Source organism: Gadus chalcogrammus, chromosome 1 (genome assembly GCF_026213295.1).
Source record: "Gadus chalcogrammus isolate NIFS_2021 chromosome 1, NIFS_Gcha_1.0, whole genome shotgun sequence".
Classification (NCBI taxonomy): Eukaryota; Metazoa; Chordata; class Actinopteri; order Gadiformes; family Gadidae; genus Gadus; species Gadus chalcogrammus.
Genome location: NC_079412.1, coordinates 22,347,927 through 22,375,049, shown reverse-complemented (window position 1 = coordinate 22,375,049; position 27,123 = coordinate 22,347,927). Strand labels below are relative to the sequence as shown.

At 46.4% G+C, this 27,123-nt stretch overlaps 1 protein-coding gene and 1 pseudogene across 2 annotated transcripts; one reads left to right on the top strand and one right to left on the bottom strand.

Annotated features, from left to right (window-relative positions):
• LOC130387262 (ephrin type-B receptor 2-like) overlaps nt 1–14,229 on the bottom strand; it is a 29,585-nt pseudogene extending 15,356 nt beyond the window's left edge.
• Nucleotides 14,230–20,793: 6,564 nt separating this feature from the next.
• On the top strand, nt 20,794–26,901 carry LOC130387272 (putative beta-lactamase-like 1). 2 transcript variants are annotated; one of them, XM_056596301.1, is made up of 7 exons: nt 20,794–20,809; nt 21,206–21,321; nt 22,176–22,282; nt 22,451–22,608; nt 22,940–23,151; nt 24,945–25,050; nt 25,778–26,901. In XM_056596301.1, the coding sequence occupies exons 2-7, from the start codon at nt 21,216–21,218 to the stop codon at nt 26,757–26,759; spliced, it is 1,671 nt and encodes a 556-aa protein (XP_056452276.1). In that variant the 5' UTR covers nt 20,794–20,809; nt 21,206–21,215; the 3' UTR covers nt 26,760–26,901. The 2 variants fall into 2 exon arrangements, with proteins under 2 accessions (XP_056452276.1, XP_056452268.1); XM_056596293.1 differs by lacking the exon at nt 20,794–20,809 and having other exon boundaries at nt 21,167–21,321.
• The last annotated feature ends 222 nt before the right edge of the window (nt 26,902–27,123 follow it).

The following is a 27,123-nucleotide window of genomic DNA, read 5'->3' as shown; positions in this document are numbered from 1 at the left end:
ACTAACCAGCTGACTCTCATTCTGCTCATATCTCTTATTGGGAGGGGGGGGGAGGGGGGGATATGTGCTTGGGACAGGCAGAACCCATGTCTTTCCTGTCGTCTGGGGGAGTCTTCCACATGAACATGTTCCTTTGCATTTATTCATCAGTCTGTCGACCGTAGCTCGGTGCAGCTCCAGAGCCGCCTCTCCCCCGCCCCCAGCCTCGAATGAAATCAATTGGTCCGTCGAGCAGTTGAAGCAGCTTGTATTGTGTGCTTGTGTGTATATGTGTGTGTGTTTGTGGATCTGTGTGTATATGTGTGCGTCTATGTTAATGTGTATGTGTGTGTATGCATTTGTGTGTGTGTGTGTGTGTGTGTGTGTGTGTGTGTGTGTGTGTGTGTGTGTGTGTGTGTGTGTGTGTGTGTGTGTGTGTGTGTGTGTGTGTGTGTGTGTGTGTGTGTGGTTGTGAATGTGAATGTGTGTGTGCGTGTGCGTCTATCCACATCGAGACAAGCTCTGCTGCTCCACCTGGTCCAGGTGGAGAGAATGTGATGTGATGCAATATGATTTCGACCAATCACACCGCATCGTCTCATGTCATCCTAACAGGGTGTGTCACATGGGTAGGACCCCAGGAAATGGCATTTTTGAGGATTTAATGTTAGATCACACAGGTGACATCATTCCCCAAATTGAAGGCTGTCTAACTTCGCCATGAATTGTTCTAAAAAGCATATTCTCTCATTTGAGAATGAATCTTGAATGAATATATTAATATTTTTCAAAGAACAAAATAAACAAATCAACCTGCTTGTCTTACAAACATATGTAGCCTATAGCCCCGTATCCCTCGCTGCTCCTTATGTGAATCGTCAGTTTGTTACGTAAACCAATTCAGACGTATGGGTTTCCAAATAAATGTTCCGTGCCTAATCCTCGCCCGAAGAACACCCTGCATTAACGTGTAGGACGCTGACACAGAGTCCCAAAAGGGCCTTAGCCTCCACTCGTTTGCCCTTATCACAGGCTTAATGAGAACGGACATGTGGTGAATGTCGAGCAGTAAACAGTGTCTCAGTTCGCACAGCCAAGCGTAGCAGTGACAGCACGCCATCTGCGGGAAACATCCCCTAATAATGATCACACATCCCTTCCACCGAACGCAAGCAACACACATCCTCTAACTCTGACGGGGAACCACAGCCAGATGAAATAAGCTTTCGCCTCTGGCCTGTGACTTGCTGCCATCTGTCCAACACTCTTCTCACGCAAAACACCTTCGGCACGACGGGAGTCAAAATACACTCAACCAAAATGTTTTGCGGTACATCGGGAATGTTCGCGTGTGGCCCGGATAACCTGGCCTTAGACGGCAGCAGAATCAGACCAGGGAGCCTGTCGAAACCAGAGAACGAGAGGCCTGTTTCTGAAGCGTAAATGAGGCTGCCTGCCATGCATGCTGAATCCAGTGAACTACCACCGTTACCCGTTCTTTGCTTCTGAGCCAACAATAAGTATAAGACATACGACGTATCATGAATAGTTCATAAGATGTTCCGCTATCGACCCTGCAGGAGCCTGAGTCTGAGACATGAGGCTCAAGTGATCCCTGTTGGCATAGAGATGATCCTCCGCAGTCTTCTGTATTTTTCTCTTCTTACTTTGGCACTACTCTACCGACTCTCACACTCTTGACTTGTCTCCAAAAAAAGACATTTTAAAACCAGTTAGAGATTTGGTGCCGCGTGCCTGGGGAGCTGTATCTTACTTCCTGAGTTAGAACTGGACTCAGACCAGAGGATGACAACTTGGTTCCTCCAGTAGATAATGTTCTTGTGTAACAAAGTGTGGAAAATGATTACTCAGTCCCACACACCAGCCCACACATTACCGTTGGACCCAACACTGTTGCACTGCGTTTTGGACTGAATAAGAAATGTTTGACTTGTTTCTGTTTCGGTTAATGTGAGAACTGAACAGAGTGTTGCTTTCAAAGTTTTTAATTGAAACATCCTCAATATCAAACCGTAAGCAGAGTAGCTTTCAAGCAGAGTATTTTTCAAATAAACTTGATAGATGATATATATATATATTACACTACATATATTACATTAGTGGTTACAAACATAGCATGAGTTAAACCACACCAAAGGCAGTCGCATGCTCAAAGCTCTTTGGCCAAATAGAATCGGTAACGGACGTTGAATTGAAGCCATGAGAGACACTAACTAATGGTTTGAGACACTTAGTAGAGACACTTACTAATGCTTCGAGACACTTTGTAGAGACACTTACTAATGGTTCGAGACACTTAGTAAAGACCCTAACTAATGGTTTGATCACCCAGACCGGTATGATCATTTCATCAACAGAACTGTCTACTATAACCAAACAGTGAAAACACAAACCCGCACGCCACGAGCACCCTCCCTCCCTCACCTCTGCACGCCGTGCCGTTCTCCACGCCCTCGAAGCCGGCCTTGCAGGTGCACCCTCCGATGGGCACCATCCACTCCCCGTCCCCGTTGCAGTACAGCCTGATGGGCACGTCCACCTCCTCCCCGTTGGGCACGCACACGCCCCGCGCCACCACCAGCGACGTGCTCTCCGCGCCCGACAGCGTCTCGGGGAACGCGGCGCCGTTCAGCACCACGGCGGGGCACTTCCTGTAGAAGACGCGCACGGCGATGAGCGACATGCAGGCGCCGTAGTCCTGGAAGGCCAGGTAGAAGCCCCGGCGCGACACGGGCCCGAAGCTGCGCACTTCGCTGTTGATCTTCATGATGCGTCCGCCCAGGTCCACCTGGGAGAAGCTCTCGTCGGCCGCGATGGTGTCCACCTTGGTCCAGGGGTTCTCCATCCAGGGCGGGGAGGAGCGGGTGGCGGCGTCGGCGTCCGACTCGTAGTAGTACAGGTTGAAGGTCTCCTTGCAGGAGCCCGGCACGTTGGGGATGGAGCTGCAGTCGCGCACCGAGAACTTCATCTGGACGTGGATGCGCTGGGCGCCGCGGCGCCGGATGTGCCGCGTGCGCACCCAGTTGTTCTGGCTGCCGTCGAACACGTTGCACACCTGGTAGGTGCGGATGGTGGTCATGTGCTCGTCGTAGCCGCTCACCTCCTCCCACTGCGGGGGACAAGGCGGAGGGTTGGTGGGGGACAAGGCGGAGGGGTGGTGGGGGACAAGGTGGAGGGTGGTGGGGGACAAGGTGGCGGGTGGTGGGGGACAAGGTGGAGGGTGGTGGGGGGACAAGGCGGGGGGTTGGTGAGGGACAAGGTGGAGGGTTGGTGGGGGACAAGGTGGAGGGTTGGTGAGGGACAAGGTGGAGGGTTGGTGGGGGACAAGGTGGAGGGTTGGTGAGGGACAAGGTGGAGGGTTGGTGAGGGACAAGGTGGAGGGTGGTGGGGGACAAGGTGGAGGGTGGTGGGGGACATGGTGGAGGGTGGTGGGGGACAAGGTGGAGGGGTGGTGGGGGACAAGGTGGAGGGTGGTGGGGGACAAGGTGGAGGGTGGTGGGGGACAAGGTGGAGGGTTGGTGGGGGACAAGGTGGAGGGGTTGGTGAGGGACAAGGTGGAGGGTGGTGGGGGACAAGGTGGAGGGTTGGTGGGGGACAAGGTAGAGGGTGGTGAGGGACAAGGTGGAGGGTTGGTGAGGGACAAGGTGGAGGGTTGGTGAGGGACAAGGTGGAGGGTTGGTGAGGGACAAGGCGGAGGGTGGTGGGGAAAAGGGGGAGGGTGGGGAGGACAACTCACAACTGTGATTGCGTCTTTATTATTACTGCACTGTATTTGGTAAGACAAGAGGTGCAGGATAGTGGAAATGGTGTTTGACTAACAGCTGAAAAGGGACTGGGTTCGATTCCAGTCATAGAGATAGACGTCCCTTAGCAAGAGATGTCTTTAAAGATCTCCTATTATACTACTTTTCTGATCTTAATTTCTTATTAATGACTCCAATAGAGCAACCTGACACAAATCACAGCACAAAAAACGATGTCGATTTTCGAGAAACTCTTTCAGCATTCTCTGTCAACACTCGGCTTCGTCCTTCTCCGCCCCCTCGCCCCCCTCCTGCCAACCCCACTCCGTTGTGATCGGTTACCTTCCGGAAGAGCATGTTGCAGCATTAACATACATGAAAAATCTGGATTGTTCTCCGTAGATAAATCCGGAAAGTGAATGGCGACCGGCGTCCCTAGTGTTTAGCGCTCTGCACAGCCACCCCGGGCGGTCAGCAGGGAAGACGTCTCAATGCATGCACGTCATTATTTGACACTTTAGTATGGTTAAACATGACTATAAATCATTTGAACAACGTTTATAGGTCATAAAGGTCGAAAAAGCATAATAGGTTCTCTTTAAGGAGCAGGATAAAAACATTACAGTAAGTCGCTATGGATTAAAGCGTCCGTCTTTGGAGAAGCCCGTTCAAAATGAGTCCCCCCCCAGATCTTTACATTCATGATTTATTGAAGGCGCACCAAGCCAGCGACATGGCAGACTTAAGACCTTCCGTGACATTTATGGGTCGAACCATCTCATGCGCTTGAATAATTGACCGCCCTTCCTCCCTTAAAAGACGCCTTATATCATCAAATGCAGCGACAAACATGAATGGTAAAGGAGGGAAACAAAGTGTCGCCGTCTATGTTTAGACGTGAACCGCGGGCCGTGCTAGCGTGTTGTCGTCGTGTTGTCTGGCGACGTACCCCTGCCGCCGGGTGGATGGTCCAGCCCAGCTCTGCAGTGGCGGTGGTCGAGTCCATCAGTACTTCTGCAGGACAAACACAACATGGTTGAGGTCAATATTTGATGCTTCGACAACATGGAGGTAAGAGGTAGCCTCCCTGATGGCGTCCACTCTGTTGAGGCTGTACTAGACCTTTGGGCCAATCGGAAGCAGCTGTTCTGGTTATTTAGGAAATCACTCGTGGTCATGGTCACATCATCCCGTCTTCCTCTGCTTTTTGACAGAAACTACCGGCGACACCTGCAGCTGGCTGCTCCTCTGGCATATGAACATGAAACAACATTTCCCAGGCTTTGACTGGCTATTATTCCTGATTTAGGGGTAAGGGTTAGGTTCTTATTTGAGTATTGATGTATAAATAATACGCACAGAAGGGCCAGATGAAGAGGAAGCTCTCTGATACATTTTTGGTATTTTCTACGCTTGACATTTGATAAAATAAACCACAACAATCTTCCACTTCTCACAAGCTGTGAAAAGTGGAATATTGCCCAAATTATCCACCCACATCTGCGCACAAAGATGTATTGTGTCGGTGTGTGTGTATTTGTGTGTGTGTGTGTGTGTGTGTGTGTGTGTGTGTGTGTGTGTGTGTGTGTGTGTGTGTGTGTGTGTGTGTGTGTGTGTGTGTGTGTGTGTGTGTGTCTGTGTGTGTGTGTGTGTGTGTGTGTGTGTGTGTGTGTGTGTGTGTGTGTGTGGTTATCTGTGTGTCTATCTTTCTATCTATCCATCTTTCTATGCACACAAAAACAGACAAACATACAAACAAACACACACAAAAACCATGGGATTTTTTTTTTAACCGTTTTCTTTGGGCCATAATTAATGATTGCACTGTCCTATAATGAAAACACTTTGTCACAAACTGCCGACTGTGTTGTCGCTTTAAAAATGCCATGTAAAGTTGTGCAAGAGAAATAAACAAGAGGTAAAGTCACTAGGAGTATGTATGATCACTAGTGTAACTATGGTCACTAGTGTAAGTATGTTCATTATGAGTTAGTATGGTCACTAGTATAAGTATGGTCACTATGAGTTAGTATGGTCACTTGTGTAAGTTTGGTCACTGTGAGTTAGTAGGGTCACTACTAGCGTACGTTTGGTCACTATGAGTTAGTATGGTCATCACTAGTGTAAGTTTGGTCACTATGAGTTAGTAGGGTCACTAGTGTAAGTTTGGTCACTATGAGTTAATATGGTCACTAGTGTAAGTTTGGTCACTATGAGTTAGTAGGGTCACTAGTGTACGTTTGGTCACTATGAGTTAGTAGGGTCACTACTAGTGTACGTTTGGTCACTATGAGTTAATATGGTCACTAGTGTAAGTTTGGTCACTATGAGTTAGTATGGTCACTAGTGTAAGTTTGGTCACTATGAGTTAGTAGGGTCACTAGTGTAAGTTTGGTCACTGTGAGTGGGTAGTAAGTATGGTTGCTAGTGGCTACGGACCGCCCCAACCCGCACACAGAAGACATGTATCTGATTTGACTGCTCCTCTGACGTCCTCTGATGTCAATATAATGTGCATGGTGGCTCAGAACAAGCACCAAACAAGAACAGACATCTGTCTCAGGTGTCCACGGACCACCACACATGGCTACACAACATGTAGACCCCCAACACATGGCTTATAACATAATATGTAGACCAACAACACATGGCTTATAACATAATATGTAGACCACCAACACATGGCTTATAACATAAAATGTAGACCAACACATGGCTTATAACATGACATGTAGACCATCAACACATGGCTTAATAACATGTAGACCACCAACACATGGCTTAATAACATAACATGTAGACCACCAACACATGACTACATAACATGTAGCACTCAAACACATTGCTACATAACATGTAGACCACAAACACATGGCTACATAACATGACATGTACACCAACGCATGGCTTCATAACATGGCTTTTTAACATGACATGTAGATCACCAATGCATGGATACATAACATGTAGACCACCAATGCATGGATACATGACGCTACATGTATCTGATTCATTAACTCCCTCACTCTCCACCTCAAGTTGGTGTCTTTCGGGCATTCTGGCGACGATTGGTTGCTGTGCATCACCCATGTGGGTGCTACACATTGGTGGTGGTTAGTGAGGTCCCCGCCTCACTGTAAAGCGTCTTCGAGTGTCCAGAAAAGCGCTGTATAAATTCAATCAATTATTATTATTATTACATGTAGACAATGAATGCATTGCTACTTGAGCGTGGCCAATATTAAAAGAATATCAATTAATCAATTGCCTTGATTGGATATATACTCGTTGTATATACTCGTTGCTTGGGGCCACAGCAACATCGTATTAAAACCGAGAGCTAAAGGAACCAGTGACCTGTAGTATGGCTAGGAGCTACTGACCTTCACACAGAACAGGATGTAAAACTATTGGTGTTGGGAGAGTGTGTGGATGCCTTCGGTTAAAGCATTTAGAGGTTCAACCACCACAGTAGAGGATTTATAGAGAGGTGATTACGTTATTTCAAAGCTTTCATATCGGCAAACGTATACGCCGATACCAATAGTATCTGTTATAAAATCACCCATTCCAATATATCAGTTGGGCTCTGGGCTACATTACAATTGATGTAGACCACCAACACTGGGCTAACAGGACTTTTTCTGCCAAACAAAACATTCCAAAGCCTCGCCAGACTAATGGCACGATGCACAGAGAAACAATGATATGGTCTATAAATACCTCAACTGCCATGAAACTATTTTGAAATACTTAAATAGTTTCACGCGGTTTCAATGCCCTTTTCTCGTGTTCCTGCTCCTTACTTTTCTTGATCAGTGTGCTAGCCTTGACAAACATTTTGCCAGTTATATTTACCGTGACTTTAGCGTTACGGGCATACCCGCAGAGTTGCCCTCCCAGAGAGTATAGTAGACAAAAACCAAAGCAACCTAGGATACCAAAATCTGTTACCCCTAGAGATCACAACTTTGTACAGCACACAAAACCACAGGATCTAAAACATCCCCCCATGGTTTGTAGTTGGAGAAGATGTGCTCTGTGAGGACAAATAATACCCAGTAGGCTTTTTATGGTGTAAAGCACATTTTCTGGAGATGCAAACGGATTAGCATTACTTGGACTGTGATATAAAACAGCATTAACAATTGAACGGCTTTCACTTACGATCACTCCCTGGTTCTCAAATGGATATGGGCAAGCAGCCTGGAAGAGGAATCTATTTTGAGTGGGTGGAACTGCGGTTAACAGGAGGCCTCAATGGCAATCTATAACCAATTCAGTTCATGATCCAGTGCACACAAACACACAAAAACACACAAACACACACACACAATCTGATATATAGAGCATTATGCAAGCGTCAAGGGAGATATATATAATGTATAGAGATACATACTTATGTATGTTTGTATGTTTGCATGCATGTATACATGAGTTTGTGAATGGACCATATTGACATAGAGAATGAAAGAGAGAGAGAGAGAGGGGGAGAAAGAGTTAGAGACAAACAGAGAGAGAGAGAGAGAGAGAGAGAGAGAGAGAGAGAGAGAGAGAGAGAGAGAGAGAGAGAGAGAGAGAGAGAGAGAGAGAGAGAGAGAGAGAGAGAGAGAGAGAGAGAGAGAGAGAGAGAGAGAGAGAGAGAGAGAGAGATTGTTCTAGTGCTCTTCATGTTTCTATAGAAAGTAGGGCAACGATGAGTTAAGCGCATGGAGGAGGTACAGAGCATGGTAATCCACACACACACACACACACACACACACACACACACACACACACACACACACACACACACACACACACACACACACACACACACACACACACACACACACACACACACACACACACACACACACACACACACACACACACACAAACACACAGTCAGCATGGACCTCCAGTGGGTTCATGTCATCCAGGCTGACCTGTCCTGTTATGTTTGTCATGTCACTCTCATGCTCTCTCCTGTTACTCTCTCCTGTTACTCTGTCCTGTTACTCTGTCCCGTTACTCTGTCCCGTTACTCTGTCCCGTTACTCAGTCATGTCAATTTGTCCTGTTAACCTGTCATGTATCTATGTCATGTTACTCGGTCATGTTACTCTAGTCATGTTAATCTAGTCATTTTACTCTGTCATGTAATGTTACACTGTCCTGTTAACCTGTCACTCAGTCATGTTACACTGTCATGTTACACTGTCATGTTACCCTGTCATGTTACCCTGTCCTGTATCTCTGTCCTGTATCTCTGTCCTGTTACTCTGTCCTGTTACTCTGTCCTGTTATTCAGTCATGTTACACTGTCATCATGTCACTCTGTCCTGTATCTCCAAATCATGTTTTCCGAAAAACATGCAACACTGGGCTTTAACTCGGTGGATCGAAATGAGGAAAGGGTAGTCACTGCTCTACTAGACAGAGCAACAGTTAATGAGGCAGCGGTTGGTCCTGTCCCTTAAGTCAATGACTCTAAAGGTAGCGTCCAGGCGTCATGAATATTCAGAAGACTGCTTCTGTTGCTCCGCTCCCACTGAGATTCCAAAGTACACAGGACCGTCTCGCAGCTGTTCCCCTCCGTAGGAACAAGATGTCTCACGAGCCCACCGTCGAGAGAACGCTATACGGCCCTCGTCCCGGTGGAAGTTAATGGATGCACCAGGGAGCTAAGGCTGACAGCAATGTGCATGCGCTGGTTTTGATAGTCATACGGTTGTGCGAGCAAGACACAATTAAATCAATAGGCGGTCCCATAACCATGGAGCCTCCTTACGCTGTATGTGGTTTCACAGCAGCCAACGGACTCAATGAATGGCGCTCCAATATATCACCAAACACCACACTGTACGGACTGTTTCCATTTTCAGAGGGTGGGGAGGGAGGGTTCACGATTAATCATTTTGAACAAATGAAGACAAAACAATGTGTGCCACTATTTTGTGACGCTTTTATCCAAGGCGTCCGTGAGCGCCATGAGCATAGCAGGCCCCAGTGGCAATAAAATCCCTAACCCCCGCTAGTTGTACTGCCTTGCTCGCACCAATAGACATGTCAGCCATCTTAAAACTGCACTATGTAAGTCTCCCCATTAACACCCTCTAGTGGCTAAAGTTGTAGCTAGAGCTGACTGCTGAAACGTTTGTCGCTTCCGAATCACGTTAAGAATCACATAATCTGCTACGGAAACAGGGGCAAAGAAATTATGTGAGCATGTCTTACAGACAGGGAACACCAGAATGTTTTTCCCTTATTAAAACCGCAAAATACTTTTGTTGTTTTGTCCAAGTTTTTTACGGGAAATATCCGGAAAAGCAGCATCAGATATGATGTAACATTATGCGAGCATCCAGATTTTCCCACAAAGGGGGGGTTGGGGAACTACCCCTGATTCCCAAAGGTGGACCACAATAAAACAATTTATAGTGAAAAGTTCCCTGCATGGATCTACTACATTTCATTCTTGAGGAAATTTCTAGTTCAGAATTGTTTTGATGGAGTCAATAGCTTCAGAAGAAAAGTTACATAGCGCAGGTTTAAAAGGCATCCACCAAAAATGTTGTTTTTATGACAGATCACTGTATATTTAATGTTAATGTTACATCATGTCCTCTTTGAGCGCTTTTATCTTATCCGCAGCATCTATCATCATCAAAGATGGCTTCCAGCTGGTGTCAAGGACTCGTGTCCTGACGGTTTTGAGGCTACGCATCAAAACTAGGTCACGGGAAGCTCCGAGGTCCATGGGATTTTTTTGTCACTATACACCCAGGGTAGAGAGACTACCACACATACTGAGAGAGAGAGAGAGAGAGCGTTGGGGGGGGGGGGAGGGGGGATAGAGAGTGGGAGGAGGAGAGCGGGAAAGAGAGAACAGGAGACAGCGCTGAGGGAGGGGGAGAGAGAAGGGGGGGGGGGGGGGGGGGGGGGGGGGAAAAAAAGAGAGAACGAGGAAGAGAGAGCGATAGAGAGGGGAGAAAGAGAGGGAATGAGAGAACGAGAACAGGAGAGATGAGGGGAGAGGGGGAGACCGGGTGAGCGAGAGGATCGGTGTCACAGTAAACATTGATTGGCACAGATAACAGGACCCCACTGTTCAGGTCTAGGTCCGTCCCTCCCGGAACACACCCATTCTGATTTAGACCGGGGGGGGCAGTGAATACATCTGATTGAAGTGTGATTGAAGTGTGATTGCAGCTGCAACGGAGACATGCTAATGATATGGCTCTCTAAATATCATTAGGCACCTGGCGTCTCTCTGCCAGGTGCCTTTGGAAGGAGGGTCTACAATGAAATGCAGAGAGATTTCGGTGTGAAATTGAATCAAGACTGTGAGCGTCTGAAATGAAAACACGAGCATGTCTGGAATGATATCAAGGGAATGACTACAATCATATCAAGGGAGAGAGAATGTTTAAATAGAACTCAGGAGAGTGTCTAAAATATAATCTAGAGCAAACTGGCTCTACCACACACAATAATCCAGTCAACGGGTCAGACTATAATATCCTAGATCGCCGGTGAGAGGAGAAAGACCTCATTGTCCTCAGGTTTGGATTAGTAACCTGTCACTGTCAAAGAGAAAGGTGGCGTGGATGAAAAGCAAAAATGAAAGCAGACAAAAACGTGTAGAACGAATTGTTGTAGGAGCCGTAGGGGGAGAGAACAAGGGAAGCATCTAAGGCTAAAAAAAGGAAGCGCTGATCACTGCTAATCTGTGTTGACAGACATCTGTATGTCCTGGAACACTATGGAAGGCTTGTCTCTAAAGCATGACTGTACATTTGAGTCTTCAGCCCCCATATATATATCAGCAACTGTATAATGCAATAATCGTGTGTGTTATGTCCGCTATTTTGTCGTTCAATTACTGCGTCTGTAGAAAAAACATGACTTGAAGAAGTAGTTCCCCCCTTTCCTTGTCGTTAGAATGTCATTGTCCAGAATGTCCATATATCAGATCAATCTGAATACTTTGACGATATTCTAATAAGTAAGAACTATATTTCATAGGTAACACAAATGCTAGGTCAAGTGATCCATGGGATCCATGCTGTTCCGTGCACAGCGATCACAAGCTGACTCAAGACCGAGCATAAAAATGCTAATAGACTCGCACAGAATGGGGGGGTGGGGTGTGGGGGGGGGGGGGGATAAGGGTCAGGGGTGGATCGGGTCGGGCATCGAGATAGCTAGGGCACCCGGGAGAGGAAATCGGGGGGCAACAGCCGGGCTGCCAGACCACCCCCCCCTCCCTCCCTCCCGTCCCTCCGGGTCACATGACGGCTCTTCCAGAGCAGATAGACGACAGCGATCACGTGACCACTCCCCCGGTCCGCTGAGGATCCAGGACGGGGGGGGAGTGAACGCCAGAAGGGACTTTAGGTTGAATCCTTTTTGCCCTGTGTGAGTGAGCTGATGCTCGGGTGTCTTTGTGTGGTGTGTGGCGCATGAATGCAACGCATGTGTCGACATGTGCACGTTGCACGGGACGAAGGGGGATGTTTGGAAGTGTTATCTCACAGCATGAATCGGTGAATAGGTTGGGTGTGAGCTGGGAGATATCGAACGAAAGATGGATATGGATATGTACGGAGGTGGTTGTTGTGGTGAAGATGGTGATGATGGGGATGGTGCTGATGCTGTTGACGGTGATGGTGACGGTTGTGATGCTGATGAAGATGTTGGAAGTGGTGATGGAGGAGAATCTGGTGATGATGATGATGATGATGATGATGATGATGATGATGATGATGATGATGATGATGATGATGATGATGATGATGATGATGATGATGATGATGATGATGATGATGATGATGATGGTGGTGGTCATGGTGGCGATGGTGATGATGATGATGATGATGATGATGATGATGAAAGTGACAACGAAGGAGATAATGATGACGGTGCTGGTGTTTGAAATCATCCCCTAGCCTCAGTCCTCTTGGGGACAGATGTCAGATTAGCATACTGTGCATGACAAGGGGTGATGGGGTGAAGCTGGGGGGGGGTGGTGGTGACCTGCTAAGCGGCATCGCCACATTGAAGTATTTAACCTGTACCTCTAATCACACATCAGAGTGAAGCCACAGTTTAATCTCCATAGCAACACATTGAGCGTATGAAGCACATTAAACAGTAGGGCGGAAATGCAAGAATTGGTTCCTGTATTTCCGGAAGTATGCGTGAGTTATGGATCTGCAAAGGACTGGCAATTACCTCCAGTGATGGATGATGAATAAGTTCATGAACATTATTAAGACCACTAAGATAAACACTATAATTATTATATTTATCCCTCAGTGGCTCTAAACGTCATTGCATTGTGGGATAATGTTGCAATATAGGGAAATGACAGAGCGCAACAAGTAAAGAGCCAAATATTGATTTATTTATGTGACTAAATATCCAATAACATGCTGCTTGCTTCAGCTCGCTCTTTGAGTTGAACAGACTCTCTAACTATTCTGATTAAAAGTCAACCCAAATTTCTCTTGGAAATTTACTGTAGTAATTCAAAGCGAAATTGAAGTGAGTATGAGTATGCCAGTAACCCAGATATTGCAATGCAAGTGTATTTTGTCTGCTTGTACTCAGTGACCTTTACTAAGCTAAAATATGATGTGTTTCACAATGACACGATACTGCTCCTGGACTGGATACAACAAATACAATCAGACAGAATCACCCTCTCTAAACGTTGCCCGTGCGCGGACAGACACACACACACACACACACACACACACACACACACACACACACACACACACACACACACACACACACACACACACACACACACACACACACACACACACACACACACACACACACACACACACACACACAGTTCTAATAGTTTTACGGTATTTGAAACAAAAACGTAATAGTAGGCATAGATAGTTTGCCAGTGATCCATTATCCTTTGATGAGAAAATAAAGTTAGAGGCCTATTATAGGCTACTATCAATGTAGGCTATTAAGATGATGAATTCATTCAACCAAGGAACGTAGAAAATATATCTCCAGCCCCTGGAAATCATCCCATCATCATCGCCATCATCATCACCACCATCACCACCATCATCATCGGCATCACCAGCATCATTACGAATTGTTTCGCAGATTTCATTTTTAATAGATTGGGTTGCAATTGGAGTCCCGATGTGCAAACGTTTGCAGTCGCCACAGCCACACGGCACATAATCTGTCTCCCTCTCTCCTTCCACCTTTTAAGAAATCTCTCATAAAATACGGTACCACGTTAGACTTATTATCCCGGGTTTGCCCGGTATATGGCGGTTGCGGATAGCGCCGGTGCTTGTTCATCCATGCTAAAAGTGATGTGAATAACATTAAAATACTTTCCTACCTTCCACAGCCAGTACCGCTGGAATTATCCATAAAAAACCCAGAACATCCATGATCATAGTAATTCCGAGCATTAGACCGTTTACAAAAAGCCAACGTATTCACTACGACGGCTTCCCCGGGTGGGCCATTAACACAAGATACACCTGTAAAAGTACCAAAAAAAAAAGATACCCGGCGAGTAAAATGAATTGCAATTGAAAAGCGACAGCGAATGTGCGATAAGTTTGGACGAAACCAAAAGGCTGTCCTTGTAGGGGGGCAGAGCGGCTCAACACGCGCGCTACCTCCGACTGCACGTTGAGGCGACTGAGTGCCTTTGTTCCTGACGACAGGCTGATGGCTTTATCTAGCCGGGTCGTTCCTGAATCAGTAGCATCAATTAACGAATACATATATCTATTTGTTAATCTATCTGGTTTCCTTCTGCCTATACTGCTTCTCTGCGTTCATATCTGTCTGTCTGTCTGTCTGTCTGTCTGTCTGTCTGTCTGTCTGTCTGTCTGTCTGTCTGTCTGTCTGTCTGTCTGTCTGTCTGTCACTGCCCTGTCTGTCTGTCTGTCTGTCTGTCTGTCTGTCTGTCTGTCTGTCTGTCTGTCTGTCTGTCTGTCTGTCTGTCTGTCTGTCTGTCTGTCTGTCTGTCTGCCAGCTTGCAGATCTACCTGTCTACCACTCTGTCTGTCTTTCTGTCTGCCTGCCCCTATATGCCCCTATACTTGTCTGCCTTCCTTTCTGTCTGTATATCTGTCTGCTACCGTCTGTCTGTCTTTTTGTCCCTCTGTCTGTATGTCGGTTAGCTACCCATCTGCCTGCGTGTCATCCATATGTTCTTACTGTTCCCTTCGCTATAGTTCTTGCCTAGTTAGTTTTAGCTTCACAGAGCTGTTCTGCACAGAGCTGCTCTGCACAGAGCTGGTCTGATCTGAGCTGTTCTGCATTGAGTCATTTGAGTAGAGCGTTCTGCAAAGAGACGTTTTTCTGAATCGTTTTTGCATGGAGCTGTTCTGCTGAGAGCTGTTCTGCATAGAGCTGTTCTGCATAGAGCTGTTCTGCACAGAGGTGTTCTGCTGAGAGCTGTTCTGCATAGAGCTGCTCTGCATAGAGCTGTTCTGCTGAGAGCTGTTCTGCACAGAGGTGTTCTGCATAGAGCTGTTCTGCATAGAGCTGTTCTGCATAGAGCTGTTCTGCATAGATCCGTTTTGAGTAGCGCATTCTGCACAGAGATGTTCTTCTGAATCTTTTTTGCATGGAGTTCTTGCATATATCTGTTCTGCTTAGAGCTGTTCTACTGAGAGCTGTTCCACTGAGAGCTGTCCTACTGAGAGCTGTTCTGCAGGGATCTGCTGGAGGAGAAGCGTTTTGCCGTAGTGTTGCTGAGTTGGAGTTAATGTGTATTAATTATTTCTCCTCTCTACGTGCCAGGAAGGCTTCCATTGTCGTGTTGAGGGGTTGGCATGCAAATCCGTCGAGTCCCTTGAGAAGATACTCTTAGCGTGAGGTGTCCTACGCCCTACCTGTTCCTAAATGACCCACATCTGAAATCACTGAGGGCCACTTGGGATGAGAGTGTCTACTAAAGGAACAAAAATGTAACAGGACAAGTGCACAATTGTTTCCTCCCCCCACACCCCCTCTCAAGATATGCAGTGGGAGGCTGAAGAGTGTTGCCCCAAAAATATTGTAGCCAAACAAATGTTTCATTCATTTTCCTAACAGAAGTGTATTAACTGTCAAAGCAAGGAATTATGGTTGGTTCTTGTGCGCTGTATTTGCAGTCCATTAAGCTATATCTGGTATGCCCAAAGATTCACCAAAAAAAAAAAAATACATAACAATGCAAGATGACCTATTCATTTAAGTTAATTTAAGCAGAATGCTAATTCAAAATGGAGCAGAATTTGGTAGGTAATAGACTAGAAAAATCCCATCCTAGTATCCTGTGTGTGTGTGTGTGTGTGTGTGTGTGTGTGTGTGTGTGTGTGTGTGTGTGTGTGTGTGTGTGTGTGTGTGTGTGTGTGTGTGTGTGTGTGTGTGTGTGTGTGTGTGTGTGTGTGTGTGTGTGTGTGTGTGTGTGTGTGTGTGTGTGCGCGCGTGCAGGCGTGTGCGATGGCAGAGGTGACTGGCGATGAATGTAGTGGTGGTGGTGGTGGAGGTGGAGGTTAGGCAGCAGTGATCTAGTCAAACGGCCGCCAGTAGGGGCAGCAGTGAGTGGCTGTGTGTGAGAGCGATCGTGTCTATAGCGTGAGGAAATAGAGCAGAAGAATATGGGCCTGACAAAAAGGAATCCAGCCGCGCTTTCTCGTGTACCCGCGAGGAGAGGGATGGGGGCTGCGGAACGCGAGCAGATTACACCCAGCCCGGGCGCTGTTCCCATGGCAACCTTTGGACCCTGAGACCTCGACGACCGTCGCCGCTCAGCCAGTGAGCAGCGCGGTTCAGATTGTAGGTCAGACGCGGCAGCGACGGTGCAATCAGTCCTAATCTGTCTTGATTTGTGGGTCACGAATTGAGCGGCCAACATGGCTTTCGCTCTGTGTGGCCAGTTTAGCTGGCGACACCCCGTGTCAGTCAAACCGGCTAACTTTGCAAGGAGAATAAGCAAATGTATTTTGATTTTCATAATTGTCCACTTATCACCTGCTATGCTTAGTCTTGAATAAAACACAAGGGTTCAGAAAAATGGACTCAAGAATAATTTAAAACAATCTTAAACCTACTTAAATAGACCTAGAGTTATATGTTGACAAGTTATAGGCCTAGGCATGTATGTATTAGGGATGTGTCGGTCGCGACTGATTCGTTACAAAGAACGAATCCCGAACGTGAACGACAAGAACTGGTTCCCCAAAACAAGAAGAACTGGTTCTTTGATTCTTTTTTTTTAACATCAACCAAACATATGGTCACGTAAATAAAATATACAAACGAACAGAGCTCCGTCTCCCCGCGACTCATATTGATTGAGTCTACAACTTCCTCAAAGATTCAGCCAATGAGAGGTAACAATGGTGTTGGAATGGCACCTGGGTAAACCAATGACAAGGCGGTACCGTCGAATATGCGCGCTTTCTCTCTCTGACGTATCTTGGGTCATACCATTCGACTCATATATCCCCCTACATTTTTTCGAAAATAGACTTGACCTCCATCTGTTTATTGGATAAACACATTTCCCAATCCCAGGAGTCTTTGCTCCATTCTACGTCAATTTAAGAACAAACAAAGAAATTAAACTGCAGTTCGTATTTTTTATTTATGACCATGCAAGTTCTGTAATGCCTGAACAATGAAGAATTAAATGTAAAGTAAAATAAAATTATAAATGTAAAACCATAAATGAAATATAGAGAGTAAGCAAGTGGTATAAATATTGGTGGGACGTTCGACATACTATATAGCAGGCATCTCCAAACGGCGGACTGCGGACTTGACGGTCCTATCCGGACCCACGACATATTAAAAAAAAAAAAAAAAGTTTTTTTATTTTTAATTTTTTTTAAGATGTAATCTGACGTAACGAACGAATCAAAACGAACGAATCAAATAAACGAATCGTTATAGTGAACTGAACTGAAAGAACTAGTTCCCGGAAAAGAATCATTTTGCCCATCCCTAGTATGTATGTATGTATGTATGTATGTATGTATGTATGTATGTATGTATGTATGTATGTATGTATGTATGTATGTATGAATGTATGTATGAATGTAGGCTATGTATGTATGTATGTTGTAGTGCATGAATGTTTTCTGACTGTATGTATGTATGTATGTATGTAGGCCTATGTATGTATGTATGTATGTATGTATGTATGTATGTATGTATGTATGTATGTATGTATGTGTATGTGTATGTGTATGTGTATGTGTATGTGTGTGTGCGTGCGTGCGTGCGTGCGGACTTGCATGTCTGTTCGCGCGGTTCTGGCGGTTGGGGTTGTGGAGTGCATGCGTGTTTAATTATTGGGTTAATACTGCGCCCTTCTGGCTGCTTTGGGAAAGTACACCAACAATAGCTTCTAATGTATTTTTACAGATTGCATAAAGCCGTAAGACTCCCCACGTTTAGCTCAGAGTTTCTCTTCAAATGTCCCCTTCTACCTGCTTAACAAAAAAGGAAACGCAATCGTGTGGAAATATTTAGCTTGAGAACTCTTCTCAACCTATTCAGTCCAGGTACACCGCCAGTAGTGGAACAGTCACTCAAGTAGAAGTTCAGATAAGTGTGTAAAAAATAAAATAAAATTCCTTATGCCTATAAGCCTACTGCTTCTCTGCGTTCATATCTACCTGTCGTTGTCTGTCTGTCGGACTGTCTGCCAGCTTTCATATCTACCTGTCTGCCACTCTGTCTGTCTTTCCGTCTGCCTGTCCACCTGCCCCTATATGCCCCTATACTTGTCTGCCTTCCTTTCTGTCTGCTACCGTCTGTCTGTCTTTTTGTCCCTCTGTCTGTATGTCGGTTAGCCATCTGCCTACATGTCATCCATATGTTCTTACTGTTCCCTTTGCTAGTTCTTTCCTAGTTAGTTTTAGCTTCAGAGCTGTTCTGCATAGAGCTTTTCTGCATAGAGCTGCTCTGCATAGAGCTGTTCTGCATAGAGATGTTTAGAGCAGAGCGTTCTGCACAGAGATGTTCGTCTGAATCGTTTTTGCATGGAGTTGTTGCATATATCTGTTCTGCTTAGAGCTGTTCTACTGAGAGCTGTTCTGCCGAGAGCTGTTCTGCCGAGAGCTGTACTGCCGAGAGCTGTTCTACTGAGAGCTGTTCTACTGAGAGCTGTTCTGCAGTGATCTTCTGGAGGAGAAGCGTTTTGCTGTAGTGTTGCTGAGTTGGAGTTATTGTGTATTAATTATTTCTCCTCTCTACTCGCCAGAAAAAAAAAAAGATAAAGCAGAAAAATAAATACTGATATAAGCAAAGTACAGATACCTTATCTTTACTTTACTTATAGACACTTGTAGTTCAGTAAAGTACTAGTAACTGTAAAGTACCAGTGAAGTACTTCGTTACTGCCCACCTCTAAACATCGCACAGCACATTAAACAAAATGCATTAGCTTACACTATGACATGAAGGAGTAATATTAACAAATAGTCCCAAAGAGGGCGCTTATGACCGTCATTGCCTCTGAAAGTAGCACCAAACCCGCCAACCTACACCTTTTAAGGAGAACCGAACACAAACACCACTTTTAGATTGGTTAGCATGAGATGTCTCACTCTATAGGTGAACATATGGTACTGCACGCGTGCCTCCTTATTGGCTGATATGGTTACCCAGTGTCTACAGATGCAGGGCCAATGAGACACACCATTTTCTCAGTTTATTAAGGGTGCGTTTATTTTCATTGACATACAGAGCTCAGAATGCAAAGAGCCGACAGGAAGGTACAACCCTTTGGGCAGTCCTAGTCTGAGGTCAGCTCTAGCAAGAGTACTATGTTCATCTGGTAGAGGGTTCGAGCTCCTGTCTATCTCAACTGTTAGAGCATGGCATTAACAATGCAAGGATTCTGGGCTAGGTTCCCTGTTAAACTCATCTGGTAGAGCATTAGAATATCAACACTGCATGGGTTAGGGGTTAGATTCCCTGTTGAACTCAGCTGGTAGAGCATTAGAATATCACACGGTGCCAGGGTTAGGGGTTAGGTTCCGTGTTGAACTCAGCTGGCGGAGCATTAGAATATCAACACTGCATGGGTTAGGGGTTAGATTCCCTGTTGAACTCAGCTGGTAGAGCATTAGAATATCAACACTGCATGGGTTAGGGATTAGATTCCCTGTTGAACTCAGCTGGTAGAGCATTAGAATATCAACACTGCATGGGTTAGGGGTTAGATTCCCTGTTGAACTCAGCTGGTAGAGCATTAGAATATCACACGGTGCCAGGGTTAGGGGTTAGGTTCCGTGTTAAACTCAGCTGGCGGAGCATTAAGATATTAACACAGCCAGGGTGAAGGGTTTAATTCCCTCTTGAGCAACCCGTGCTATGAATGTTTCTGAGGCTTGTAAGAACAGACTGCAAACACGTTGTAATATCGACCTTGATATGTTTGATGTCGCGAGATAGCAAAGGGTTGGATTCCTTGCTAGCGGGTGGCTGGTATATTCTCGACCACCACTGTCCTACTTGAGGAAACCATGTTGATTTGCTGATGATTGTTCTTCCTCAAGAGCAGCATTACCACCATGCTGAAGCCCGGACCTGATGCCGACCGGGTGTTTCCATTATAATCAAAGGAATCCACGGATGGACGAGCATTAAGACCAGCATTAAGACGGACATTAAGGTAAATCCCCCCAGCAGATGTGAGCACTTTGCTAGTCTCCATTCAACAGCTCTCTCTCTCTCTCTCTCCGTGGATTATGACGTCATGGTGCTGTTGCAGAGTGGGATGATGATGATGATGATCTGGAGCACGTCCAGGGATCACCGCCCCGGGGATTAAGTGCAGCTAGGTAGTGGTGTTTGGCAAGCGGTGGACGGGAGCTCTGTGGAAGCCCTGGAGGTGTCTCCTCCTCCTGCTCCTCCTCCTCCTCCTGCTCCTGCTCCTCGTCCATGAACAGACCCAGCACCAAGAGGATTCTTATGGCTGAGGAGGTTCCCCTTCTGGAGATGAACGGCTGAAGATGAAGGGCGTTTGGGGCTGTTGAAGATCCTCTTCCTCACCGTAGGAGTGTGGAGGTGTGGAGGTACGTTTAAAAACTTTCACTCCTTGTCAGCATAGAGAACCGGAGTTGTATTTGATTTATGTGAGAACGTTATCTACCGCCTCGAATCAACAGCAGGACAAGATAAGCTGTAAAACGGTGTTGGTCAGTTAAAGCAATCGCACGCTGAGGCATATGCTGCTCGGATAAGGTACTTAAGTGGGCCGACGGACCACCGGCGTACACTTTATTATTCTCTGTTCATTTGTATTTGTTATTATTATTCTTCAAGTCAGAAAGATACCATTGTGGATGTGGATGAACCCTTTCCTGGCCTGCATTGCGCTCATTCATCAACGCTGCTACGGTCTTTCATGCTGTGCCGAGAGAACTCCATGAGTACATGTGTGTCCGTGTGGGCTTTTGGTCTGCGTTCAGGAACGACGCGATGAAGGTGAAATGGACCAAACTGGGCATGGTGGTCTTCTTCCTGCTGTCTGTCGTCATGACGACCTGCTTCATCTGGCAATACAGGATGCCCAAGTTGGAGATGGGTGTGTAAAAACAAAACAAAATAACACAAACTAAAAGACTTTCCCTTTAACTGATTATTATCTTGATGATGATGATGATCACCATATCTAAACATACTGTTGGGATTGATTCCCACACACTTTCAGGATTTTTTTTTTATCATCAACGAGGGTAGACCTTTCCATTCTTACGTCTAATTGCTTGTTTGTGTGGGCGGCGGAGGGATTACACAAAGCCGGGCGTACTGTAGTAGCGGCCGGGGGATTATCGGACCCTTCAGAGGTTTAAACCCTGCTGAGAAAAAGACCAGAGAGGTGGCGTGTCCCGTCCGACACACCGAGTCGCCGCGGCAACAGCATGTGTTTTCCATTAGAGACGATGTCCGTAGCAGACGCCCCACCACACACACGACCGTTTTACATTTGACGCAATCACGTCCCACAACATTGGTACCTAAAGACAACTGTTGCAAAACAGAATATTTTGTCAGGTACCGTTGATGAGAATGTAAAATGGTAACACATGATGCTTAAAGATATTGTACTCTTTTATTAATGTGATTATTATTTTAATTCCTGCTTTCTCAAATCTGCCATTCAACATAAATTATGCCATGTGGGGAATTTCGCTCTGGGGCTTATTTAATTAAAATATCCATTCTATGCATCATCAATTTAACTCAAACTCAACATTATCATTTCCAATTTTACCTAGGGGGTAGGGCACAGCTGAAATAGAGAATTGGAGACTGACGGAATACAAAGATGGTCTATTGTGTGTGTGTGTGTGTGTGTGTGTGTGTGTGTGTGTGTGTGTTAGTGTGCGTGCGTGCGTGTACAAACTTCTCCCTAAGCAACATCTCCCATGTGTTCAGAAACAGTTTCCACAGACAGCCTGCGGAAGGAGACGATCTGCCCCCGGTTCCCCGAACCCGTGCCCCTGACTCATCCCATCCCCGTGCTTAAACAGGCCCTTGAACAGGTGCGTCTCTGCGCAAAACCTTTCACCTTTGGGAGACCCATTTTGGACACAACATTTTTTGTTTTCGGTCTGCATTCACAAATTTCCTGTCAAAGAAAGTCTCAAATTTCCCAAATAAGAGTTACACACACATCTTATCCGATACTCTTCTCACTCAACTCCAAACAGGTCGATGCCCTCTTCAGGTCAAAGGTCAACCAAATCAGCCTACCTGCGATATCGGCCATTGTGATCTTAAACGACTCGGTTCTCTGGAACGGGAACTTTGGCAAGCGGAACGGGAGCGACCCCAACTCTCCACCCCCCTCTGAATACACCATGTACAGGTACTCTCCAATATTAGGCTCAGACTCGTGCCACATACACCCTGCAGTCTCGGCAGGTGTGGCCCCCCCAGTAGGAAAAGGGTTAAACAAACAGCTACAGTAGTGGTGCTTCAGATGGTTGGATTAGACACCTCTTGTGTGTTATTATGGTCGATAACGTATGCTTTAATATACATTTTAATAATGTACCATGTGGATGATTTGTCAATATCGTCCACCTCCCCTACTACTACTACTACTACTACTACTAGTAAAAGGTCAGTTTTACCACTCTCCAGAACTTTGCGCTGCCAGGTTTTAATAAAGCCCAATCTGATCTTCTATCCGTCAGGATCGCCAGCCTCTCCAAGATCTTCCCCACCCTGATGCTCTACAAGCTGTGGGAGGACGGCGGGGTGGACTCCCTGGACGACCCCATCGAGAAGTACGTCGACAACTTCACCATCAAGAACCCGCTGGGGAGAGGCGGCGGTCCCGGACAAGCCTCCCCTCGGGCCCGCCTCCCATCAATCACCCTGCGCAGGATGGCCAGCCAGCTCTCAGGTGAGAAGACCCCCCCCCCCACACACACACACACACACACACACCCTAACCCTACGCCCCCCCCCTCCCAAATCATTCGATCACGTCTGCATCGCATCCGAGACACTTGACGCGATGACTTTCATTGAGGTTGAGTCGATAAGCATTGGAATACAATCTATTGGGATGTACACTGTTTTTTTTGCCGTTGTCTGAAGTTTAAATGATGTTTTCGATTCTGATCCAATGAGGCGATAGAAGGAAGACGACGGTGCAGCAATGGGCGGGGTTATCTGGAAGCTAACCTTGCGATGTGCCGGGTTTGCTCCAGGTTATGTTGACAGAATGAGTTGCCATTGTTTTTGAAATGTGACTCCCCTCATTTTGGTATCCTAACCCACGAAATTGTGAAACGACTTGAAAAAGCCCAGGGGTCTTCGTTTTAAGGACATGCCTTCCCATCAACGTCATCACAGAGCCTCAACTAACCCCATATGCCCACACGAATAGCAGGAGAATCTATACTTGGACAAGAGCTGGTCTCCAAACATAGAGCTAATCCCCCCTGGTGGGTCATTGGTCTCTGCAGAACCTGGACGCTGCAGTTTAAAGAGGCAGAAATAGGGGACAAACAAAGCCTGTCTCCTGCTGAGACTCCACTGTAGACCACACCCAGTGTTCTGGGACGAGGAGGGAACCCGCTAAGCCAATTAGTGGTCTGAGAGGCTGAGATGCTAACTGGCTCAAATTGCTATATGTTAGCTAACTGGCTCAACCTGCTATATGTTAGCTAACTGGCTCAACCTGCTATATTTGAGCTAACTGGCTCCCCTGGCTGTATGCTGCTAGAAAGGAGGGGGATTACATTCCAGCCTAAACAACAACAACAACAGTGGGGGATTGTACAATTGTAAAGTTAAATTAAACATGTGTAAATATTTCCAATAGATGAAATTGTACCATGGCTCATTATATATGGATGTATAATGAGCAATACAACTGATACGATGTAACCCTACAACTGAAACCATCAAACTGTGCTAATGTTAAAGCTAAAGATAGAAACTAAATCAGCCCCCAGTCAGTGGGGCCAGTTTGTGAGGTTCTGGGGAAGATCGATCCACTGTTCACAATTTACAGTCCCAGATCGATGGCCCATAGGTCCTTGTATCCTTGCCTAGTGTGAGTGCACCCTTAGACAGTGCTGTCTCGCCAGAGAAGATATCCCTCCACCCCCTACATTAAAAAAAAACTTGCAATGTGCCGTGAGACTAAGGGTCTTCCCCTTAAACTACTAGACTACAGTTAATCTAGACTACCCAGAACAACTCCTGGATTGAACTAGGTTTACCAGAACTCCTTCTCCTTTGGGGTTAACGAATAGGTAATTATAAGTTAGAAATTAAATATTTTATTCATAGCGAATAACCTCTCAATCATATATCCCAATAGCACAGTTTAAAACTGCTTTGAAGATGACCAGACAGATATGGCATAACGCGGTGGGTTTGGGGTGGCTGCAGCAGGTTGGGTCGCTCTGAGTAGGTTGGCCTACAGGCAGGCTGGGTCACACCACATCAGTCAGCAAACTGGCTGGGCCAGTTATGTTAGCAAACTGGCTAGGCCTGATATGTTGGCAAACTAGCCAAGATGTTAGAAATCTGGCCCAAGCTCATTAAATATCGACTGGTATGTATTTACGCTTTAAAAATGTCATAAAAATGTACTTTCAACGTGTAGGTTCAATTTAGTTAAATTTATTTCACTAAAGGACCTATATTGCTTCTGTATATTTATTATACTTTTATTTTCAGGATTACCCAGGCGATTACGGGAGACTAATCTCCTCTGGAGTGGAGACACGCAGGCAGCTCTTGAACTGTTAAAGGACGATATCCTGGTGGCAGATCCTGGCACCAAGTAAGTCTCAAGTACTTCTCTGGTAAGAGTAAACACAGGCCTCCATTAACACTTGTGTTAATCACTCAGTGATTGTTACCATAACAATCCCTGAGTGACATGATACCAGTTGATACCGTCTCCTGACGTCAACCGACTTTAGTCCATCACACATTTGGATGGACTCTCCCACTTGTGATGTCACTGAAGGCCGGGTAGATGATCAAATGGCCAACACACTTAGCCCTTTGAAATTCTTGATGGAATATATATATATATATTTTAGGGCTGTCATACAATAACACATTTTTATTGTGATTAATCGCATGGTATTGATGAGTTAACTCACGATTAATCACATTTCTAAATTTATATTTTAAATCCACTCCAATTGAAGTTCAATGAGATTATCAAATGGAATGACACATAATCGTTCATACCAAATGTACTTAATAAGCAAATTTAGAACAAATGAGGGAGTTTTATTGACTAACTCAGTGTGGGTCGAATATTAAACTTACGCAACACCACTGATTTGGGAATGAGTAATGCATTAATTTGTAATAATCAAGTTAGAATAAGATTGTTTCATTATCGAGCTAATTTTAAAATAAGAAAATCGTGATTCCCATTTTTTCCAAAATCGAGCAGCCCATATATATATCGATATATATAGATATATATAAACACAATCACACACAAGGGTTATCTTGGCATGACTTTTGGCCTTTCTTCCCCCTCCGGTTAGATGTCACTACAGCAACGTGGCGTTCTCCCTGCTCGCCAAGGCCCTGGCCCAGAGGGTGGCGGGCGTGGACTTCGAGGAATGGGTGAGCGTCAACATCCTGCAGCGGCTGGGCCTGGACGACACGGGCTTCGACATCACCCCGGACGTCCGGGCCCAGATGGCGGTGGGGGTCTACGCCAGCGGCCAGCCCGCGCCCCTCTACGACCTGGGCTGGTACCGGCCCGCGGGCCAGATGTACTCCACTGCGGCCGACATGGCCAAGCTGAGCATGGTGCTCCTGGGCGGGTACAGCCGGCGCCTGCTCCGGGACGACACCCTGAAGACCATGCTGACGCCCGCCTTCCGCTGCCACGCGGGCTACTTCGCCAACGCCACCGCCACGCCCTGGGAGGTCAACGAGCTGCGGGGCTACGACGTGCTGCGCAAGGACGGCGATCTGGACGGCTACGCCGCCACGCTCTCCTTGGTGCCGCGCCTCAACCTGGGCCTGCTGGTGCTGATGGCCGGCGTGCGGCCGCAAACGGGCCCCGACCTGGTCACAGAGGTCTACCGCCGCCTGCTGCCCGCCATCGAGACCGCCTTCAGGGGCGCCGCGCGCACGCTGGCCGCCCCGCCCAGCTCCGACCCGTACGTGGGCATCTTCACGTACCGGAACATGACGTTTTACGAGATCAAGGCCGACCCGGACGGGGTGCTGGTCATGCAGCAGTTCGGGCCGCAGATGGACCCGTCAGTGCCGGCCAAGTACCGCACCATCCGTCTGGACTACCTGGAGGACCGGGTGTTCCGGGTGGTGTTTGAGCAGGAGTACCCCTGTAAGCTGAAGGTGAACAGCGCGTCCGTTTCTCTGGAGGCCCAGGACAGACAGCTGTTCAACTTCTATCCCTTCGGCAAGAAGGGCGTGTCGCCTGGGTTCGACTCCCCGGGACTGAACACGTACAGAGTGATCAGGATAGCCCACAGGCCCTATTTCCCTTCGTAGAAGAAGCAAACCATGGCCACCTTTATATCGTTGTATCACACCTTTGTATGTTACGGGAACTATTAATCTGTGCATTTGCTCATATTTATTAGCATTATTACGTTTGTTAGGCCTAGTACTGCGAAGTGCCTACCATGTACCATTGAAGGAGACAAAAACTGTGAAAGAATAAAACATGGGTTGATGGGTTAAAACTGGTTTGAAATATGTTGTGCTGCTCTCTTCCTTTATACTGAACTCATCGCTGAGAAGGCGCCAGTGGCGTAAGCATCTAAGCCTTGAGCAACTTTTATGTACGAGTGTATCAGCGTCGTACAGGAAGAAGATGAGTCTTCCTGTGGTTTTGTTCAGAGCCCATACTAAA

Coding starts and splice junctions, on each gene's coding strand:
- LOC130387272 (XM_056596293.1), top strand. CDS start 21,171: ATGTGTGTCCGTGTGGGCTTTTGGTCTGCGTTCAGGAACGACGCGATG. Junction 21,322..22,175: donor GATGCCCAAGTTGGAGATGG/GTGTGTAAAAAC, acceptor CCATGTGTTCAG/AAACAGTTTCCACAGACAGC. Junction 25,051..25,777: donor GTGGCAGATCCTGGCACCAA/GTAAGTCTCAAG, acceptor CCCTCCGGTTAG/ATGTCACTACAGCAACGTGG.